Source organism: Tetrao urogallus, assembly GCF_951394365.1.
Source record: "Tetrao urogallus genome assembly, chromosome: 2".
Lineage (NCBI taxonomy): Eukaryota > Metazoa > Chordata > Aves > Galliformes > Phasianidae > Tetrao > Tetrao urogallus.
This window is the reverse complement of record NC_136814.1, coordinates 46395677-46420018: the sequence shown is the minus strand read 5'-3', so window position 1 is coordinate 46420018 and position 24342 is coordinate 46395677. Positions and strand designations below refer to the sequence as shown.

General features: G+C 33.9%; 1 protein-coding gene across 3 annotated transcripts in view; it reads right to left on the bottom strand.

Moving 5' to 3' along the window:
* Positions 1-24342, bottom strand: part of STXBP5 (syntaxin binding protein 5) — a gene marked incomplete at both ends in the record, with an annotated part of 100378 nt that overhangs the window by 26389 nt on the left and 49647 nt on the right. For all 3 annotated transcript variants that reach the window (XM_079549897.1, XM_079549898.1, XM_079549899.1), the window contains 11 exons: positions 3635-3786; positions 4301-4426; positions 5716-5894; positions 7319-7539; positions 9313-9353; positions 10270-10337; positions 10790-10937; positions 13162-13234; positions 14283-14437; positions 20440-20518; positions 21834-21957. In XM_079549897.1, coding sequence (XP_079406023.1) covers positions 3635-3786; positions 4301-4426; positions 5716-5894; positions 7319-7539; positions 9313-9353; positions 10270-10337; positions 10790-10937; positions 13162-13234; positions 14283-14437; positions 20440-20518; positions 21834-21957 — 1366 coding nt within the window. The remainder of the gene's footprint in view (positions 1-3634; positions 3787-4300; positions 4427-5715; positions 5895-7318; positions 7540-9312; positions 9354-10269; positions 10338-10789; positions 10938-13161; positions 13235-14282; positions 14438-20439; positions 20519-21833; positions 21958-24342) is intronic.

The window sequence follows — 24342 nt, the reverse complement described above, 5'->3', positions numbered from 1 at the left end:
TAATCTTCTAATAAGCTCTTAGCTTCTTTCTGAACTCTAGTAGCAAGAAACTTGAAATAAATGCAAAAATGAATTAAAAATAAAATAATGCTATTAAAGATGGAAAAGATATCATGCTGCATTATAAATTCCCTAGAATTACGGTCAAAATTAACTAATATGTTGAGTTTTGTGAGTTCATATATATACGTCATTCAGGCACTTATACACCAACTTCACTGGAAACAAGTCCAATTAAAAATTTGAACTAGCTTGATGTGAAAATACGAACATAATAAATAACTGACTTGAAAGAGTCAGAAAAGCCCCCTAATCCAGAAACCAAACTTTATGATTCAGTACTATATTTGGCTTAGTCACAGCTGACGTTGGTCTAGTTTAGTTCAAATATAAGTTTAAAAAAGGAGTGTTGAGGTCTAGATTCAGTTCAAGGAGAAAGAGGATGTGTGAAACAACCAGAACAAGCACTCTCAGTATTTACTTCTACTAGTTTTGATTTCAACAACTGAAATCCTCGTAGGTTACAATAAAAAGAAAAAAAAAGTCTTTAATGTATAAGCAAAAGTCACATGTAAGCAAAAACTGCTTCTATTTTGTCAGAATAATCTTGAACTGCCTCTAATAAAGCATATGAAGTGTTACAGAATGATATAGATTTTTATTTTAAAAAATGTAGTACATTGTACTAACTGAGAAATAACATAAAACCTTGCAACTCCCACCAGCACTCAGTTTTAAAAGAGTGAAGGTAGTTATCTTTGGTTGATGTAATTATGGAGCTAACGCCTATTGATGCATTCTTTCGTGTAGTCCTACAGTTACGAACTGTTTGATATTTGGTTCCAGTATTGTCTGTCTTCTTAATGGCTCTGTGATCCTGTCACATTTCAGAAACAGTATATCAAGCAAAGATCTCAAACAGGGAGGATAGCATCAAGGTTAAGAAATCAACACTTACAAAAACGTGTTCTAACATATTAAATATTCCAGGTAGAATCAGCTTTTCAATTGCTAGCTTTGGAAAGTAATTCTGGGAGTACTGTCCACCTTTTCCTTCCCTTCAAAATGACAAAGGAGCAGCCGATCTTGCCTTTTAGTTCTGTATCATCTCAAAGCAGAAGCATTTCTTTTACATATAACTCTCTCCCTTGGCAGCAGATGATGGAAGACAAAGAAAGTCTACCATCTCTGAAATGTATTTTTCTCTTTCTTTGGTAAAACAAAACAAAACAACAATAACAACCAAAAACAACCAAAAACAAAAAGCAGAATTAATAGAACTGGACCACAGTCTTAAGTGTTTCTTTCACCACCACCACCGAGGTTCCTTTGATTTTGTTTTATTCTACTCCCTATTTAGCAAGGGAGTCAGATTTCAAACTTCTGCCCAAAGGCTGGAGAAAAATGACATGCTAGGGAAAGGAATCATATTATACTTTTGAAGTCAAGTCCATACGCTCTGAATTCTTTGATGCTGTGAGTGTTGGAATAAGTCAGAAAAACCCTGAGGTAACTCACATTTCTGATGGGCTATGACTCTACTGCGGTGCTCTTGAACATCAAAAGTGCTTGGAAATCTTACAGGGCTGCAGAATACACTAATACCTCCACTCTCAATCCCTATAAAGCAACATCTCAGTAGAAGGAAACTTCCACTTGAACAGACAAATCATTGTGTTTTACAATGTTAAAAAGTAAATTAATAATAATAAACATAATCAAGCATGAATTCTCAAGCTTTTTCTTACAGTACAGAGAACAAGTAAAGGCAGATTCTAGCTTTGGTGCTCAGAGGACTAATAGATTTGATGGTAAGATCTTGAGACCATAGACATCAGTAACTTCTAAGATTAAGCGAGATCTAAGATCTCGCTTTCCTTCTCCCTCCTACCCTTTCCCCCTAATACAGAAACTATTATGGTCATTCTTTTTTTTCTTCCCATTTCTATTAGGGATGTCATGAACAAGAAATATGATTGACGTATGGTTCAAAACAGTTTCTAAAAGTAAAACAATTATTTAAAATGGTATAACAAAAGTATTTATGGTAAGTGAACAGCAACAAAAAAAAAAAAATCAAATTCAGATGTTCAAAAATATTTTTCTTTTGGTCATGAGATGACTTACTTATATAAGAGGTGCGAAGCTTTTTCACAGACTCTGAATATAAGTTAGAAAGGCCGCACATGCAAGAAGCCACAGTCAGCATACCTTTACGCAGCAATGAGAAAAGGAAAGATGGAGAGACTAACAGTACATTTGAGACAGAAAAGCCAGTTGAATAACTTGTATAATGAGGTTTATAAAATGCTCTTGCCATGCAGATCGTTAGTATTAAAATGTAAGATTAAAAAAATATACAATTTCATTTAATAGTTACATTAATGAACAAAAAGGACTCCACTGAGGAGTATCTTAGAGATACAGTTGTAATACAGTTATGCTGAGCATTAAACAACAAAAAGCAAGAAAACAAAGTGATTAATGTTTAGCACTACAAAAAGCAGTTTTAAACATAAATGCATGAAGCACAAGGCAAGTCCTTTACTACCATGAGACATTAACAGAGTGAACCAGCGAGTTACTTCTTTCTCTCTGAATGCTTTTTTGTTTTAATACTTATCTTTCTCTACAACAGAAAAAGACATCTGTCCCCAAGAACCGTGTGTGTTCCTCTCTAAGCTAATTATTTTTTTAAAGCACCTTCCTCAGTTGAAGAAATCTGACAGATGGCAACAAAATCTTTCTCAAACCAAAGATTTACTAAAATATGTCCAGGAACATCCATTTTCACTTCAGTATAACACTACCTGAACTTTATTCTGAATCACTTAAAGTAAACCAACCATGAAGTTTTCTAAACAATGTGTTTCCCAATAATAATCATTTGGAGGCAACAGTGATGTTGTTGACAGTTCCATTTTAGGTGTTTTAAAAATTAGCTTAAAAATATCAACTAAAACTATTTTCTCCTTATTATTTAAAGTTCTAACTTTTCATTTTGCCAATAAAAATGTTTGGGATTTTGACTGAAAGATTACTTTCCTCCTAGTATAAACTACCACCTTTCTTCAGTATCTTTTCAAAACAGTCATTTTTACAAAAAAAAACTTTAATTGGTTCATTTATATCAAAAGCTTCCTTTAAAACAAATATAAGAGTATACACAGCATAACACTCTTTCTAGACGAAGGCTGAAATAAGACAGAAAATGATCCCAGCAGATATGCTGGGTATCTGCCAAAATTAATGGGCTCATATAAGCTTATGATTTGGGTACTAGGATTATGAGAAATACCAAGATATTAAATCTCCTCCCAGCTGTGCTAGTAAGTTAACAGCATAAATCTACTGAGTTTTTATAGCTTATATCTATACATACAAAATTTCTCCCCTACTGTTTTTTTTTTTTTTTTAACATACATTACATTAATAAAAATGTAAGTGATTATATCAAGCATCAATAGATTTCATTAAGCAATATTTTTGAAATAACAAACCTGCAATGCTGACATTCAAGAATGACAAAATCGCAAAGGCAAAAGCATACATGCATTCAGAGAACAGACACTATCAGCTCAGAAAAGGTCAGAAGACAGGCAAAGCTGTTTTCAACAGGCTGTGGGTTACTCACCTCCAGATGGCTGACGAGTTTTTCGGGGAGATCGTGGCTCCCTACGATAAGGATCATTGGAACCATACAGTTCAATAGTGCCAAGATTCAAGAGGACTGTCTTCTGGAGGTAATCAACCATGGCAATACCATTACAGTTTCCAAAAACTACTCTGGAAAAAGATAACGTGGAAGGAAAGATAACGCTAATGCGAGTATAATTTTATTTGGATATTTTTTTCTATGCAGAATTTTAAGACTTACCATTTTTTTTCATATTTTATTATTACTACTATACTAAATTGCTATAAATTAAGAGCATGTACAAATTACTATTTTAGAATGTAGCACTGTTTAAGCATTTACTTTTTAAAACATGTAATGTTGAATCATTAAAAAAAAATCAAAGCAGATCATTGTTCATGCCAATTTATCCAATAGAGCCTTAACTGACATATATTCTTAGCTTAACAGTGACAACACACATAAGGAAGAGTGATGTTGATTTGTGTGACATTCACATCATCAGGAACTACCACAAACCACCGAAATGAACTATCAGGAAACACAGAAATCTAATTGCATCTTTTCTGTTGCTGCAGACTTTGCACGAACACACACTGACTTAGTTTTTAACAGCAAATGCTTTTGACAGAATATTGAAAAAGCTGCATAGAATATACTTACAGGCCATACGCTGAATTGACTGCTAAACTGGTTATCTGCTGAGGAGGTTCTCCACTCACCCACACTAGTTGGATAACTAGCTCAATTTGGTAGCCTGGAGACTGCTTAAGAGGAGAATTTTTAACTCTGCAAAGTAAACAAAACATCGCATTTTTATGACTCTCTGAAGTGTTCTTCCTTAAATGTGCATAATTCACTGAATTTGGTATCACATTGAACTTTGGAAAACTGTAAGGAAAATAATGGTGTATCAGTTTCACGGAACAAGTATGAGATGGTGGGGTAGGACTGAAGGTCTTGGAAATACCTTGCGCATTGATGAACAAACTTAGGAATGTCCTACAGAAAGTATTAAGACTCTCTTATCTTTTGAATTTTAAAAAAAAACCTCTATACAGATCATAATGTCCTCCAAGTCCTGAGTTTCTTTTTTATCTATTTAAAATTTTGATTTGCCAATATTTTACAAAATCTCTTTTTGTCTTTCTAACTTCATTTAAAACTTACTGTCTTCAAAACATTTATATAACTCAGTATAATCAAGAAGACACAAAACTAATCCTCAGAAAAAATAAACCTGTCAGAATTAACTATTTTCTAGATGGATGAACTCAAGAAATTGAAATCTAAGATTGAAGTTTAAAGTTTCAGAAAAAATTAAATACATGTCTTAATTTTATATCTGAAAATAGAGTGCAACATAGATTTTATAACAAAAGTTGATAGTCAAGAGGTCTCAAGATGCACTCTTGTAAAAGAGTAAAAAAAAAAAAAAAAGCAAGTTTTCTGTTAACTTTAATTTCTCAGTGGAATAAACACACAGAAATACACAAAAAACTCTCAAAATTGGGAGAAATATCTCCCAATTTAAAAACTGAAAACAATTAAAAAATTGAATAGTTCTAAAATCTTACACTTAGAAAAATAAGAGCCATCATGAGAACAGACTGTTGTTGCTTACAAATAACTAACAAGTGATGTCTATTCAAACATACTTGGCCTAAAGTTAAGCAGAGCTGAAGTGTTAAGTGATCTGTTCATTTCAATGCACACAAAAATTTCAAAGTAATTATACTGTTCCCATTTAAAAGTTTGCTCTAAAGCATGAACATCTATAACTATATTAACATCAATGTTAGTAAAATTTCTTAAAGCAGGCTGAGTTATATGGTAATTATCTTCTGATTTATTTTTTTAAATCACCGAGAATTATGACATTTATATAAATTAAGATTAAAATTGTAATTTCTTGAAACAGAATTCGGATTTCAGATATTTGGGGTATGTTGTTTTAGAAAACAAGACTTTCACTTACAGTAGCATTTCTACATTAATTTCCGAGTACATACAGCCTCACAATGTAAATATTCTTGAAAAGTTTCACAAATAACAAAAGCATAACAGAATATACTTACTTTAAACATGGGACATTATCACGAAGGCCATCAGATGAACTGCTACTAGTAGATGGATGAGACTGGGGAACAATGGACTGAGGATTGGAACTTGTGCCAGGAGTTGGTAATGGCGGTATCTGTTCACCATCTGGAGATTCAATGTCATTTATTTCGTATAACAGGCGCACTTCCAGCATCTGCAAAGTAAAAATAAAGCAAATAAATAATAATTTTTTAAAAAGCTGGTCTTTCAGAAAAAGTGTATGATTAAGCACAATTAAGATACTAGTCCTAAGGGAGACATTCAGGACTTCTCTATCTTCAGGATTGTAATATTTATGTTACTATTATCTTTTTAAACACACACACAGTCTTCAGAAATGTAATCATTCTAGCCACTGAAGATTGAATATGTGATGGTTAAACCTTGAAAATTAACTTATTTTCCGCTATTTAAAAGTTTCCTGTTTATTACTGAAAAGAAACAAAATACTGGAAACAAAGCCCGTTTAATCATCATTCCAAGCATGTAATACAGTCATGAAGGAGGCTTATTTTATGTTGTTTTAGAATGTTAAAACTAGGAAGAGCCATAGAACCTAGCTGATCTGCTCATATAGTGGCACTATTTAATTCATTGCTCAATGTTGCATTGAGTTAGGTCATAACATTTAAAACAATAAATTCATCATATTTCAGATTAGTATTAATTGTGTAATAGTTAAGATCTTCTACTGTTTGAATCTCAACATTTGCAAAACAGAACTTAACTCAGACCGAAAGATCTAAACAGTAGTTTTAAAAACACTTCAAGTACTGAATCGGCTTGCTAACTGCTGATTTCTAAAAACCTTTCAGAAAAAACAACATTCCCTTAGAAGGCAATGTGCATGAATACGAGTAAATACTAGAAGGAAAAAACAAGCATGTCTTATCTCCTTTACTGATATTTGTCTGAAGTGGAAAAATAAGAAGAAAAAGAACAGCATTATCATTAAGGCAGTACTCAGAACACAGTGTATTTGATGACTAACAACCTTCAAGTTAACTTTCAGCTCATTCGTTCTAGATAAGTGAAGTTGCATATGTGTGTTTGATTTAACAAAGGATTTGAACTCTTGTAATAGAATTTATCCTGGAATCTTACAATCAAACATGACAGCAAAGTCCTAGGCAGAACTTAGGGCATGTATGGTGTACCTTTCTTCTATATCTGTACACCAAGATAGATTATAATGATTAGGAATCAAGAAAAAGAGTCATCAACTCCCTCACTGAAGTCTTTGAAAATTCTTTGACTATATCTCACTCACTTGTTTAAACTGTCTGATGCAACTAAGCTTTGACACACACTTTGCATTGAAAGTTAGAACAAAGAGTTACTATTGGCAGCAAATCTGAAAGAGGCAATGAAGGCCAAAACAGTGATGTGTAACTTTCATTTTTGCTGAATTTGCTAGTTTACTACTTTTCTTCCATAGAAAAAAATTTACTAGCTTTGAGGCGATTTTTTCGGGACATTTGAGTAACACAATGAAAAACAATGAAAAGCTAAATCGCTATGACAGTCTTATTATAGAGAAATCTTATAAAATTAAAAAAAAATCTTTATATAAATTACCGGAATGACTTCTGTTGTCACTTCCTGCTTGCTGAACCTGTAGATAATGACATGTGCAGAAACTCCAGCTACACACAGCATTCTACTTTCTGGACACCACGAGATGATCTGAATAGCATATGGATCTTCATCTACTATATCTGTGTTTGGCCTGTCATCCTTATTCCGTGATTTTTCAAATACTTTGGCTGTTTTTAGCTTATAGAGTACTTGCAGCGTTACTAGGAACAATTCAAAAGAAATTAAAATTAATTTCTATTTAAACATATATTTATCTCAGTAACTTTTCTAATTTAGAAATTTAGCTTCACAGAAAACATCTCTTTGTTTAGCAAAGGAGGGCAGAGAATATCTGTGTTGATACCATTCATCACAACTTGCCTAATGCAGGATCAGCTAGTTAAAAAAAAAAAATTCCTATTTAAAAGAGATGTATGTTACGTTTAAGTTAAAAACTAAATCCTCAGTTTCACCAGTTTAACTATAATTAGGTTCTCTAATAATAACAACAATATTTAGTGACATTTACCATATCTCAGCTTAGCCTATAGCACAAGAAGTAAAGCTCCTTCCCTTTCTGCTTACAGTATTTCAAATCCATGGCCTCTTTCCCATGTTCTACCAATTTTTTTGAATGACCATTGAGCAGAAAACAAAATGCAACCTTCTGATGAATCCACATTTTTCTTTAGAGTGCAGTTTCCAGATCTGTCCTAATGAGTCCTTACCACAGTTTAAAACTGTAAGAATTATTTGATCTTCATTTTACTGATATTCCAATTTATTCATTCTAATAATTATTACTTGTGCAAACACTGACACTGCACTCCTATAGGCCTCCAATTTTTTAACAGATTAAGTTCTGAGTAATATTATTCTCAGTTGGAATTCTTTCTTTCAACATTCTTGAAACTGCCTTAGTGTTGCTTTCAAACTTGACTGGCACAGTCTTGAGTCAATCATCCAAACACTTGACAACAATACTAATCACAGCCTTATGTAAATCTAATTTATCCTTATTTCAAAGATTCAGTTTCATCTGAATCAAATTTTCCAATTCATGTATAAGGCTGTACTGCTGTTAAAAATTAAGACAGAAGATACCTTCAGCTTCTCCCTTAATGGGATTAGTAACTTCTTATTAAAAGGATAATAAAGGGCTTTAACAGAATTTGCTTTAGACAGATCCATGCTGAATATTATTTTTAACTACAGATAACCAATTATTTTTTCCAAGTTCCACCCCCAGTCCAAACAAATTAAGGATCTACAACACTCCAAATACACCTCTGCCCAGTTTTTAGACATATATTGCATCTGTTCTCTCCCACACCCACATAATCCTAGAGCACTTTGGAATCTCACGAGTATTCCACAAGCTTTCAAGGAAAACTGGTAATGATTCCAAGATTGTTTCAGACAGCTTTTAAGTCCTAGGAGTAAGTTTAGTCAGAACCAGATGATTTAAAAACATTTAACTCAGAGTCCATTCCAATTTGAATTCTTACTGAATTTCTCACTCTTAGCTCTGTAGATCATTAGATGTAATTGACCGTTTAACCAACGAGACAGGCAAAATGGTTTGTTCTGTGGTCAAAAGAAGTCAATTAGAGCACCAATTACAGCAAATTGGTGTATATAAACACAACTCTCTTCCTTTAGACCGCAACGAACAACTTGAATTTAATTGTACTAACAAGGAATACATTTGCCTATTTGCATGTCTGCATGTTCGATAAACTACTTTTGAATTAAAGCAAACATTTTCTTGCTAGCTCTTGGACTACTAGTGCATTTTCACTGCGATGGAGTAACTGAGAAATTATGTTAGCATTATTTTAATTTAATTTGAATCAAAGTTTTATAAGGAGTTGACTGTACATGGGGCAGGAATTACGACAATGACTGATTCACAATTACATTTAATTAGACAAACCTCCTCAAATTTAGAAATCTCCTGTTTGATAGAAAAAATTTCTTCTGAAAAAACTTACTTGCTGAGGCATCCCAAAACTTGATCGACCCATCAGCATGCCTACAAAATATTAAAAAATTCATTAGATCAGAAAATTGTTAGTTGGAGCATTAGACCTCTTTGCTATTAACCAATTAAAAATATGACTAACATTCCATTTTTATTACTTATTATAATGACACAGCATTTTAATAGCTTACTGAAAACTAGTATTTTACAAACACTTGCCCCAGTTAGTCAGAAGTGATAAACTTATTTCACTGGTTCTTCACTGAATTCCACTGCACTAATATTAATTTACCACTTTAAACTGATTTGAGTTACTCACATTTCTTGCAAGTAGTTCAGAATAATTTATGACTTTTATTTTTGTTTTTAAACATATGTAACTTATTTGAAGGGATACTCGTAACGCAGTGCCCAAATTAACTATTTCAGAGCAAACGTCATCTAACTTATTTATTTATCCTTGAAACTGGATTTCTCAGGATTTACTCTCAAAGTCTCTAATGTGTAGTACAAAGTGACAATAATCTGCAGGAGGGCTCATGAGTTGTTTGAAAAAGAAAAAAAAAAACACAAAATGTAGTGGTGCTCCTTTACACTCCTTGCAGTAAAGTTAGAAGGATCCATCTCAAAGATAAAAATCAACAAATCAATAACAGGTCAGTGGACTTCCTATGCTTTAAAACAACTCAAATATTATGCAGAAGTTAACAACAAAGGAGGAATTTATTCCACGATATGTTGACTGCAAGCAGACACACTCATAACACCACATCAGAATAATAATTTATATAAAACACTGTCACAGAGTTCCTGCTTTCTTTTCCATGCTTTGATTGACTTTCTTGTCAAAGTATAGATTGTCTAGTGAACATCATTTCTTAAATCACTGCACCACTCTTGGAATATTGTTTTCTATACAAGGACCAAAGGACCAAAATACACATTACTGCACTATGGTGTCACTTACCCTGTAATTATTATCTCTGGATAGCTCTGAGTAATCAAACCCCAGTTGCCTCCACTGATAGGCCATTCCTAGAAGATTAACAAATATAATACAGGGAATAAATATGGAAATATAGGAGAGTAATGTGAACATTGAAACAAATACACTGAGGAAGAAAATATTATGCAGTGCAGAGTTAAATCACTGAAATTTCTACAGATACTGCAGGTTTCAGAATTTCAAAATTTCTGAATTTATTAGACACGTCTACTGCAAAGACAAGCCAACAAGGACTATAAGAAAACACCCCTGCACCAAGAAGTCCCTTAGCTTCCAGTGATCTGGCTATCGACAGGAGCACACCAAGGAAAGAATGACTACAGCATGACATATGCTATAAACCCCTCCAGACATCTACTAGCTAAAGACAGGATAACTTAATCAGATGAAGCTTTGGTCATAGAAGGACCATGCTTATCCTATTCAGAGCAGTTGATTTTTTTGTATTTTCAAATACATGTGCATGTACTGGATGTTGTACCTTCTTACTGTAACCTTGACGTTTCTGTCGAGCGCCAACTGAATAGAGAGCAGGTATGAGGTCAACAGGACAATCAGCAAAATATTCACAACAGGTAACTGGAGACTCGTGTATTGTCAAAGGATAGGGATTCTCAAATATAGGGTACCTTTAACAGATGAAAGGGGAAGAAAAGGAAAAAAAAAAAATTTAAATGCAGAATAAGTGAAACACTGAAGAATGCACTCTTTTTGTATAGAGGACAGTAAAAGCATATAAAATTAAATTATGAATGAATGTATTAAGCAACTTCATTAAACACACTATCAAGATAGTATAGATCTTGAAACAGAACCAGCATCTTTAACTCTTTCTAGAACATGTTTAGAACATTGTTATTCCCTTATGTTTCCTATTTTAAAAACTTTCCTATATTAATGGCTTGCGGAAGAATTTAAGTTAACAAGTCTTAATTGTAATAACATGAATCACAGAATCACAGAATGGCCAGGGTTGAAAGAGACCTCAAGGATCATGAATCTCCAATCCCCCTGCCACATGCAGGGCCACCAACCTCCCCATGTAATACTAGACCAGGTTGCCCAGGGCCCCATCCAATCTGGCCTTGAACACCTCCAGGGATGGGGCATCCACAGCCTCTCTGGGCAGCCTGTTCCGGCACCTCACCACTCTCTTTGTAAAGAATTTCCCCCTGACATCCAACCTCAATCTCCCCTCCCTCAACTTAAAACCATTTCCCTTGTCCTGCTGTTATCTACCTGCTCAAACAGTTGACTCCCCTCCTGTTTGTAGGCTCCCTTTAAGTACTGAAATGCTGCAATGAGATGTCACCCAGCAGCCTTCTTTTCTCCAGGTTGAACAAGCCCAGCTCTCTCAGCCTGTCCTCATAGTGGAGGTGCTCCAATCCCCTGATCATCTCTGTGGCTCACCTATGGACCCTCTCCAACAGCTCCCTGTCTTTTTTGTACTGGGAGCTCCAAACCTGGACATATTCTCCAGATGGGGCCTCACAAGAGCAGAGTAGAGGGGGACAGTCACCTCCCTGTCCCTGCTGGCCACCCCTCTTCTGATGGAGACCAGGACACCATTTGCCTTCCGAGCTGCAAGAGCACACTGCTGGCTCATGTTAAGCTTTTCATTTATCAAGACCCCAAGGTCCTTCTCTGCAGGGTTGCTCTCAAGGACCACTCCTTCCAGTCTGTACAGATGCCTGGGATTCCTTCTGCAAAACTCTGCACTTTGCCATGTTGAACTTATTTCTACTCTGCAGTCTATCCTTTGAATAGGAGAAATCTACTTTTCACTTTGTATTATGCTGTTCCTAGACAGGAACTCGTCCAACATATTTCATAACCTGCCTGCAACTCCAAGATCACTTTCTGAAAGTCATAGATAGCAACTTTCGGTTACCAATTAGAAATAAAAAAGCACACACACTCCTCAACTCCAACTGGGGAGTGATAGAACCTTCATGAGGAAAAAAAGGTAAAGTAGAAAAAAAGATAGTAAAAACAAACAGTTATATGTATCTGTGCTCAAAGGACACTTCTCTCCAGTGAAATGCATACTATACTTTCTTTTTTTTTGTTTGAGAAAGGTCAATCCTTTCAATTCCTTTAATAGAAAAATTAGCAACAACAAATGATTTCACATTAAGCTATGTTGGAAACTAAAGATTCTTCTAAAATAGAATGAAAAACATGTTCATTTTTAACAAGAAATAGTAAAATCATACAACAGCATAGGACATTACTACATTAAAAGATCTCTTACTGCACTAAAAAAAGAGGGAATTGATGTTACTATTTTAATTTTGTAAATATCTCTATACAAATCTTGTATCTGATAGCTATTGCATCGGTGGTGAGTTGCTTTTAAGCAATAAGTAAATCTTCACTTAGCAATATTTACAATTATTTATGCGAGATAACAAAATTCAGTGTCAACCAAATTAACCCAACCAATCCCAACACTGTTGACCACGACCCATTCCCAAAATTCTGTGCAGTATTTTGCCAGCCAACCTCCTCTCATCACACTATGAACACAATTTAAAATAAACTGTAATAATTAAAAAGCACCAGTGACCTGTTAGTAATTTCTGACAATGAAGTTTGGAAAACATTAACATTCAACGGAGTATTCAACTCACATACTACATATTAGAAAATATGGAGAAAAATTTGGAGAATTTGGAGAAAAACTGATCTAAACTGATCTAAAAATATACTCTGTTCTGCTGAAAGAAATTTATACTTTGTATTCAAAGTTACAAGTCCTGGACATGAGAGGCATTATGACGGATTGAAAATTTGAAGAGCAGAATAATGGACTGATCAGACAAAAATACCTAGAGAATACAGGACTCTTACCCATTTTGTGCAAGGTCAATCAGCACTAAATCCTTTTCTAGGAGAACGACTACAGCATATGGCTCCTGAAAGTCTAAAAAGAGGAAAAACTGTTAGATATAAGTGAACACAGCTCTTTGCATACACAGTCTCAAGCACGTGATTGGTTCTTGCAGTTGATCACAAGTAGAAAAGTGAACTAAATGACTACATAGTTTGTAAAGACATTAAAACACTCTCTCCTAACACTCCAAGTTAACATTAGAAAAGTCAAACTCCACCTTTATCTAGCTGCCCTCAATTCTCTTCCAGTTTGTTAGAACCATTTGAATGGCTCAAATAACAGGAAAAGGACCATGTAGATGAACTCGTATGAGCAAGAGAGACACAATTATCTAACAATAACATTTCTCCAACCTTGAATTGTTTTTCCTAATTCAATAATAGTGAAATTAATCACATGCAGTAATGAGTGAAAGACAGATCATATAACATTAAAATAAGAAAATCTACAGTTTTCAAAGTTTGGCTTGCTGTCTTTCAGAATGACCTCAAATTACAAGCTATGGAGTTCTAAATACTTTGATGGAAATTGACAGCTAACAAGATAGGAATCAGAAATCATAGCACTAAAGTGAGACGGTTACCTAATCTATGACAAAAAAAAAAAAATCCTCTTCTGCAGGAGAGAGATGGTAAGTTAGTAAAGAACATAATGCAAGTATTGGAAAGAATAATACAGAAACTAAATTTAAAAGTATTCCACAAATGATGAGCAAGATTTAGCATTGACTGGAAAGGCCTTACGTACACTAATATTGACGAACACATCTGCTGCAATAACTGCAGCTTAAAATTGCAATGATGCTATGTCTGCATATGCTTTAGTTTAAAGGAAAAGAAAAAAACACGTAATCAGCAATCAGTATTTATCTAGAAATAAAAGAAATTTTAGAGTATTCTAAACTACTCCAACGCTGTGGAAAGAAAAACAGATCTCATATAATAGGGATATCAGATGTTGCTGCTGCACTCTGATTCCCAGAGGTAAAACAGAAAGGCAGTAATAAGGAATGTTATGATGGGATAAAACTCCAGACAGAAGAGGTTGAAGTACTCAGAAAAATCTTCACAAAGCCTACCATTAGGATATGGTGTTTCACAGAGAGTTAGAAAATCAACAATAGAATAATCCATTTCTAGCACAGCAGTACTTTTCCCATGCATAACTGTTAAACAGGGTCTTCTTCCTACGGTATCGTATGACAAGCCTCCTGAGAGAATGATGAAAGGCTCCCTGGAATAAAACAGAGGTATATACCGTCAAACCAAGGTAACATGTAAATAAAAGAGATTGGTCAGTTTCTGAATTTTACTATAAGGTTATAAAGAGGTATCGTTATGCAGAGATGCATTAAGAATAATGCAAAACTGCTCTCCCTGCAATAACAGCTCTCCACGCAGGGTATATTTCAAAATTTAAAAAGTTAGAGGCCTACTACAACCCCTGTCATATTTAAGACATCTCTTCCAGGCTCTTTCTAGCTGCTCATTTAACTCATCTTAATAACTGTTTGCCAAGATGAGTTCATTATTATTTTTGTTAAGCCTTAGAACTGTATCTCTTCTATTGAACTGCAGTTTCAGATTTGCAAACAGCCACATTCATTCATAACATCAAATATTCCAGCAGGATCAGAATCCCAAGGATTTTACTTTTTGTATGGAATGACCATAAAGGTTGAAATGACAATAATTTCTCAAAAAGTGCAAAATGATTTCGCGGTCACAATAACGTGGCTACTTAGCAGAAGCAAGCAGCTGTTTGGCAAACTTCAAAGACCTTTTAAGAAGAACATAAATAAATGCCTTTACCTCTCATCACACATTCACTCTAGACATTTTATCTATTTTTCCCCTATCACTGCGCACTAAATTGACTGAACTATTTCTGTGTCAAGCTATACTTCAACTGTACTTGACTGACCAGAGAGAAGCAAAAAGATTTCCAATGTTGATGGAAGAGGTTACAAGCTTCCCTTTGTGTATATATATATATATGTATATATATAAATAAAAGTTTTACATAAACTTAATATAAAATGTGTTCACATTTTTTCTAACATGCAATAATACACAATTTATTAAAATAAAATGAAGTACATATATTTATTTTATTAGTTTTTTCCTTCATTTCCTGTTTATGAAAAAACCACCAATGATTTTAATGTTGTTTGATTAAAATAGGGTATAATACCTTTTAAAGAGAAGAAGGACTACTTACAGGTACATAGATGCTTAAGAAATTACACTTAATTGACAACTTCAATTCTAGGATATATTTCTGAAAGGAAACCAGGCACTCGAAGGGTGCAATTCCTCACATGTACTTTTAAACACACTTAAGGGGAGCAGGAATCTTATCCTTTGTGTTTGTCTTAAGTGGAAAAAGTCAATATGCCAAGCTGAGGATTATTTGTGGGGAAAAAAGATATCCTGTCCTGCTGAGAAAGTGAGGCCATAGAGGTGTATTATGTTTCTGTGTTTTCCCATAGCACCATCTTTTCCATATCTAACTGGCTTTCGCTGGTGTTTCAAACAAGCGTGATAGATTTGGTATATTTTCTTTATAACTGTACATGAAGAGTTCTGTTTATGCACATGCTGGTCCTTATGATTTAAGGGCCTGGCTAAAATAGGCACTCTGGTTGCACTACTGAAGGCAAAGCAGGCTGGGACAGCTTTCATTTTTTCATTATTTTGCCACTTGTCTGATCTTTCAGAAAGCATTTTAACAGAAGAGTTAACAGGATCAAAGAGTTCTATGAACAGATCTCAAAGGAATGACCATAATTTTGACTATGGGTCCACTGATTTCAGGATCACATCTCCATCATGAGAAGAAGTGAAAGCAGTAGGCAAAAGAATAAGGACAGTGCAAGCATTTTTCTTGAAACTTCAAGTGTTCGTTTCACCTCAGTTTTTCATATTGGAACCTCATACAATCTTTTACAATCACGTCCGTAAAGTAATTTCAAGAGGAAAAACTTTAAATTAACCAGATATTTTTCAGGGTGACAACAAAGAGACGTCACTAGTGTGATGTGCTTGCAGTATCTCCTTTTACCGCAATGATTCACGGAAGTGTTTTCTCTTCACAAAATGCTTTAGTTTTATTTTTAAATAATGCCATCAGGACCATTTGCAGTAAGAACTGGATCTGTGGATTCACCTTGATCAACTAACAAAACCAAAGTGAAACATTCCAGTTTCTAAGTTTCAAATATAAGAGTGAATATGACATGCCAGTTTCTGCTAGTTTTATTTCTCAAGTTAATCAAGTTGCTTTTGGCAGGCTTACTAAAGATTGTGTCACCATGAAGCAAGGAATGGAAGAGTTAAGAATAGATTACATGGGTTTTTCACAGATGAATCAAAAAAATCAAGTTGACTTTAGTCTGCCAGAAAAACTAACAGGTTTGTTTATGAACTTTACATATTTTCATGCAGCCACAGATTTATAATCAACACAAGCAGTACATCTTTGTATTAAATGCTTAAAGTGTTGTCCTTCAGTTGTGATACATATTAAAAGCACTATAAATAATATTTAATAAAAACATGATCTAAAAGAAAATAATTGTAATTTACGTAATAGATAACTACATTTTACTTACCCAAAAGTATAGAAAATATTTAACAAGATGGAAAACATTTAACACAACAGACAGCTCTACAATGAATGGCTCTATAGCATTTCTAGAGGCTGATAATACAGATACCTCTTTCAAAAAAATTTCTGCTTCAGCAGGAATGAAAGCAATAACATTAATTAATTCACATTAATTTGCACATCAGTTAAATATGTAGAATTTCTTGGGGAAAATCCTGCAAGACATCACTATGCAAGGGGGAAACATTTCATAAAAAATAAAATTCAAAACCAACAGGATTAGATCTTGCTGTATCAAGACAACTCAGTAGCTCGCAATCCTGGAACAATGTTTTTGCTCAGTTTTAGAGGTAAACTATAAAACTGTTAAACTGCAGTCACTTTAGGCAATCTGTATCAGTGTCAAATCATAAATCCATGACAATCAGTAATTTGGATGTGACATAACATTATATATAAATGGCATGCCACTGGTAACAGCTAGTTTACTTTTCAAACCATGGGTGAATGATCTTTGTTCTGCTCTTCTACTATTTCTACACTCTGTCAAGAGGTTACTCTCTAATTGTAAAAGTGGAAAAGTCTGCAAGAATTCATTTAACTTGGAAGTCTTAAAAGTAGCAGTGAAAATAAATAAAAATAAATAAAAAAAATAAAATAAAAAAAATAAATAAGTTCGTGTTGGGAAGTGCATTGTTTTCAAGCAACAAGTTCAGAACACAGAATCATACTATGCAAGCTAAATTCAACAACTTCTACTTATCTGATCACCTTTCATTATTCTTGTAACCTTTGAATCCCAATTATATACATTTATCTTCCTTAAAAATGCTGTCAATCGCGACAACTACATGAACTATCAATAGAATGCCCTCTGTGATTATTTTTATGGGGATACTTACAAGCTGTAATTCCTATTAACAGAGCTTTAGTAGTGAAGAATAAGCTGTAGGAATTCTACCATAATTCTAATATCAAACAGAGTGAATATAATGAAGAACTGACTTTGGGGCATGGGAATTTAGTGTCAGGAAGCTCAGGTGCTTTGCTGGATATGCTTTAGACAGAAAAGCGCACAAAGTCATCTCAGAAAACTCAGAAGTTAGCCTATCTTAAGAACCATCACTTCAAAAATCAGAATATTTTGGTAAATTTAATCAGCTGGATAATGATGATATTATATTCCACAATTGGAACATTTTGCCAGTTCACTCTAAGCGTACATCAAGAATTTGTCTTTTCAACTCCTGTCCCAGGTACAGAAGGATTCTTAATAGTAACCTTTCAACAGATAAATATTCTCTAAAAATAAAGCTGCAGACATACTACTGTTGGAGGTTAAACAAAAGCTAGATTTTGGAGACCACAGACAGTATCTCCAGTGAAGTGGGAGAAGAAAAGAGACCCCCTCAGCTTGCCCTCCTGTTTCCTCCACTTCAGCTTCATGATATTGAGTGTGTAGGGGGGAAAAATGTTAGAGAAGGCATTAATAACAGCTGCAACAGTAGAAAGGACAGTGTCTATAACTTCTAGTGTAGCCTGTAAAATCAGTTGCTTCTTCCTTCTGTGTAGTTCTAGACACCTTTTCTAGAAAAAAAATGTTTATTAGAATTGAAAGCAATAAATAAAACAATTACAGGGAACATAACATGAATTGTTATCTACATGTAGTGATACTGAAACACAAAACCAGATCCTAGATCACTCTGGATAAGGGAAAAGCAGGTAAGAATGGATGGCATTTCACGTTGAGCACAGATGAAGCCAAATGTGGAATATCTGCTGTTTTTCACAATACAGAAGTCACATGGAATAATTTAAGTACTCATTAAATTGTACCTCTTATTAGCTTATGTTTTTTTGTTTTGTTTTGTTTTCTGATGAAGAGTTAGAGCAGACTGCTATAGAAGCAAAAGTATTTTCTTTCCGTACCTAAGTACCTGTGTGACCTGGATAGGAACAAAGAGATTCTCTGCAGAACAGAACTAAAGCCATGAGCAATGAATGAGAGTGCTTAAGCAAAAAATTACAATTGCATCATGTTTTCACCTAATCTATTTCCACTGATAAGGAGAAAAACTATAGAAACAGGAAGGACTGAAAGGCAGTTAGCCAAGCTTGAAAATTCTTGTGAGATTACAACTAGAACTGAGAACTCGAAGTGTGAACTCCAAATGTAAAAGCAATCGAAAAGATATTTCCAGTACATTACTTCCCCATCATAGGAAAAATGCTGTTATTCATTATGTATTTTGACTAAAGTTCTGGAAGAATATCAAAACACATATGGTGCCATACATTTAGAAATCCACCAAAGATATTAAAGAGAAATGAAATTGCAATTCATCCAAACAGAATATTTTAATGCACACCAGAAGATGAGAGGTGTAGCAGAAAAAAGTCTACACTAGGAGAAAGTGGTCTCAGTGGACAACTACATATTCTAAAAAACTGTACTAGAGGAAATATCTGTTTAAAACTGTTTGGAAAGTCAACCAGGCTTTTGACTGCAAAAATTTTAATTCTCTGCAGTTGAGACTTTTTTAGGTTGCTCATATTATTACTTAAATCAACTTCTGATTGCTCACTTGAGAAAAATACATATACTTCAGAATACTTCTGCTGGCAAAATATGACTTTTCAACTGCTCATGGATATTCAAACATCTAAGCAGAAACCTTAAATTTCTCTCTTTTAGCAAATAAATTAAATTACCTCTCTATTAGCAAATAAAATTACACACAAGTGTAATAAATAGCAAATAAAATTACACTGATAGTGTCTGTGTAGGTATACTGAAATATATCTGAAATCAGGTTTACATCAATTAATGATGTTCTACAGATCCGAATACCTGGAAATCAAACAAAACAGTACATAAAAAAATACATAAATTCAACATTTGTAAATAGCTAGGCAGTCTCCAAATATATTTTATCCTTATATTGCACCTTTTACTCAATCATTTTAAAGTATTTTTGAACCATAAAGAAAAGAAATCCCGTGAAAAGAAATCCATGAAATTCTTCAATCCTAATTGCAGTCTTGGTAACAAACCATGCTACTCAAGATACTGTAAATTCCATCTGAGCCTTGTGTTGCATTTACTGCTTTGTTACATTTTCAATGTGCATAATTAAGCACAATTCACTGCATAAATTACTGTACTCTCCCAGAACAGCTCCATCAGTAACATTTTAGGAGAATGCAGGGAGAGGAATGTGCATTCAGAATTTAGAGCATCTGCAACAGGCCACTATTTTTCCAAAGTTCAGCTTTTCAGGTCTCTGCATTTCAGTGTGTTCTGTGCTTTATCAGTCTTTTTTTTCTTTAACAATAAATGTTCTCAGAAGACTGAGCAAAAATACCTAGGAGTTAGTTCTAATAACATAGAAGAAACATGTAAACAGTAAACCAGCAGTATTGTCACCTAACTTTTATGTACTGTGTTCACATTCATTCTGACAGTTTATTCAGCACTATCTGATCTACCAGAACAATTTCAGCTATTTTTAACCATAGCTCAGTGCCACCAGGATACACATCCCAGCAACTGGGAAACAAAGGACATTGTTAGAGAGAATGTATTTTATGTATGTAAGCTTCATACAGAAAACAAGTCTTACCCAGCTCTAGTTGTTTTATATTCCACCTTAAGAATAGGCTTGCAGGGCTCTGGCTTCTTTCCATCCTTCAGCTGCTTTCCTAAAGAGATTTTTTTTCTTATATTAATCTTACCACTCCATATCATGATGACAAATTATGAAATTCACTTTGCAACTTACAAAGTAGAACATTCATACAAACATATATTGAACACGTGGCAGTGATAGAATATGCCTTGAAATACCATAAAAAGATTGTTAAAACTGTCACATCACATGAAATATTTATATATATATACTTCATAGCTTTTGAGTGTTGTGAAACACTGGCTATCAAAAATATAATCCTCAAAGTAATTTTACAGTAATTTGAAATAGCAGAGTGATGTATCTCATGTCTACTGTTTTGCAATTAAAATTGCTCAGCTTAGAAGTTGAAGTTTATTATGAGCAATATCCTTAAGAGCTAACACTTGAGTTTGAAAATGAAGGGTCATTCTTTCTGTACTTGTCATTATTAGCAACTAAAGCTCCATATTTAATTTTTACAAACTCCATGGAAAACTTTAAGTATGGTGTAAATACACGAGTTCTAACTGCACATTGATAAAAGTTGATGCAACTGTAAAATTCTGCAGAAAACTTAATTTGCAGTCCAATACCAAAATAATACAGGATAACAAGGAAACTAAAAGCAAAAGCTTCTTTTCTTTACTCTGATCCTCAACCGCTATAGTAAGCAGGGACTTGCTGGAGTCTCAGACAAGTAAATCAGGATGCACAACTAACCTCAGAGATATCTCCACCACTGCATTCACACTTATGAGTCTGAGGTAAACGAGCTGATAAAACATGACTTAAACACGTAAACAAGCAGACCTCACATTTGCATACAATTCCTTTGAAGAGCAGAAGCATATTTCACAGCACAACACATAATGTTAACCTCTTAAACTAAAATTAACACAGAATTACCTGAGAAGTGTGAACAAATTACCAGATGCTAGTCTTACTCTGTTACAAATCTTTCAAAGAATTTCTATGGTGATACGTTTAATCGTGTAACAGATGCTTATTTATTTTTAGTAATGCACATTTTAAACAACATCTGGGATTGCAATGTTAAGCAAAAAAGAAACTTTTTCATATTTTGGAGAGCTAACTTCATGATCAATGTCACTGTGTAAAAATCAACCTAAAGTTCAGAGATTCAGATATCCTTGCATTGATTTGAACTCCCATTTCACAAAAACTAGGTTTTGTGTGTTTGGTTTTTTTCATATGAAATCTATCAAAACTTGATATGACAAAAAATTTACTTTCACTGCAAAATTTAATACATGGCTTTTAAAATGCTTCCATTAAAGTTAAGATCTCGTTGGGTCCTAAGAGCTGTCAAGCATTTCCAATCTTACCATGTGGAGTGATTGTCTGGAATGGTTTGGTGGGAGATTTTACGTTCCATATGGTCAAAGTACCATCTGAGTGACTACAAATAAACTGTTTTCCTTCATGATGCCAAGCCACAGAGTGGATAGCCTATGCAAGAAAAAAGATAAAAAACAAAACCACATAAGACTAGTATTTTAGTATTATTTTACCCTTGCTCCTTCCTTGATGACATTATGCAGCAAAACAAAATTAGAGAAAGTATTAATTAAATCATATTGCACTTAGTATATACTAAGATTTCAGTGCTACAGTAATTCAGACTTTCTCCATCGTGTAACCAGCCTTCATTGTAATAACATGTTTAAGTATTGAGCAAAATGCTCATACTAAGATCATCTTGATGAAATTATTAACTTAAAGCTTTACATATAATTTTGAGATTCCTATATGGATGTGCACAAGAGCAAACAACAGCTGAAAACACAAGTAAGACAAAAATAACAAGAATTGAAGTAATGACCTATAAGATTTTTCAGAAGAAATTAAACATTTCAGCTTTAGATGATGAAAACAAAATATTAGCATGAGTAAGCATTTTGATTCAGCAATTTTGAGGAAGCTACTAGTAAATCTTATCACAAATACAGAAATGTCTTTATGTAAATAAAATTAATAAAATTAAGAAGGGAACAATTAGCCACTGCGCATGAAACCTTACTGCAGAAAAACCTGATACAGTGAAACCTACTTGCTGCCTTTACGTAAGCTCAGATAAAGCAAAGAGATTAACTGGTAATATTAAATGATGGTTCCCATCTCTGCTTCCAGTATCTCTGCCAGTAGATGAAGATATCATGAAATTATGAAAATATATTTAGTTATATTTAATTTTACTTAAAGCATGAAAATATCAATGAACAATGAAAATTTCACGCATTTCTCTATTACTCAAATGGCACAGAAAGAAGCATTACCTGCTAGAAGCATGGAACTTTGATTCTGTTGAGAAAATAGATTTGCTTAATACTTATGGCAGAGGCAACACTGTAGGTAAACAGAAAGCCGGAGCTGAATAGGTGAACGCTAATATGCTGTACAATACCATCTTTTGGATGCATACCCTCAGTAGAGATTCTGTCTGTAACTGTTAGCAGGCCTTAGACTTACTCAATTTCCTACGTACATATGGATTTCCTCTGCAAGGAATCCTACCAACCAACAGAAGCGTAGGCAGTAAATTACTTAGTAAAGAGCAAATCACAGAAGACAGATGTAAGATAGTTTCGCCTAAAGTGATTTTACAGCGATTAGATCATCACATTTCGTAATGTTATACAGAAGAACAAGATAGCTTCCAGCAACATGACTGGGAGAATCCAAAGAGTCAGTGAAAGATGAAAATGACTGCACTATATGAGCATGGAGTCTTCAATAAAAACTGATTCAATTGAAAATGGTAATAGGTCTGGATAGCTGCAGACTAAGTCTGGCATTTCTTACTCAAATTTAATCTTATTCCCTGTTTTGAGTGGAATCACTGTGGAAGACAGACACAGCATACGAATATCATATCTGCACATATTTTGCTTTGGAACTTATACATCTTATATGAATTTACTTAGAGACAAAATCTTGCTCATTCAGTCTGAGGCAAGAATTTAATTAGCAAATAAAAACAAAAATTATAAAAGAAATATAATGTAATCTTGAAAATAAAATTATTTACCAATAGAGTACCGAAGTCAGGGATTAGCATGTTTGAAATTATAGAGTATCTAAAGACAGCATCTGAAAAATCTCTCTTTACTAGGAAGTTGTACAATATAATAAATAAAAATGATTCCTATATGGAGTCAATTACCACAGTGTAAGCCATTCTTGATGCATTTGTGCATTAATAGGTCCTTAGAATCAACAGAGAGGCAATCTGTATAAAAGGAAGAATAACTGAGAAATGGAAACACTTTTCCTGAAAAAAGGTCGAGCTAAAGGGATCTATAACAATCTATTACTATGGAAATGGCATTAATGTTTATGAATGTTGGAGATTGAATAAACTGAGCACAGAGAAGAAAGAATTGCTAGCACAATTTCTGCAAGGAACTGATGAGATGGAAAGTATTCTAAAAATAAATAATGGTGCCTTGGTTCTAGCATTTCACTGACAAATTTTAAAGAACATCTGGTTAAATCTAATGATGCAGTTAAATATTACTTAACACATAATAGATACTTTACATATTTTAGAAATAATTCAAATTATCTGGGCAGAGTGTGAAAAACTTTTGTACAGAGCACTCTTCTACTATTACACAACTCACAGCTTTTGCAAGCCTGAAGAGCAATAGCAAGATATGAAACCTGAGAGAATTAGGACTGTTTAACCTGGAGAAGACAGAGAGGGATCTCATTAATGCTTATAAATATTTAAAGGATGGGAGACAAGAGGATGTGGCCAGGCTCTTTTTGGTGTTGTACAGCAACAGGACAAGGGGCAACAGGCACAAACTGGAACATAAGAAATTACATCTG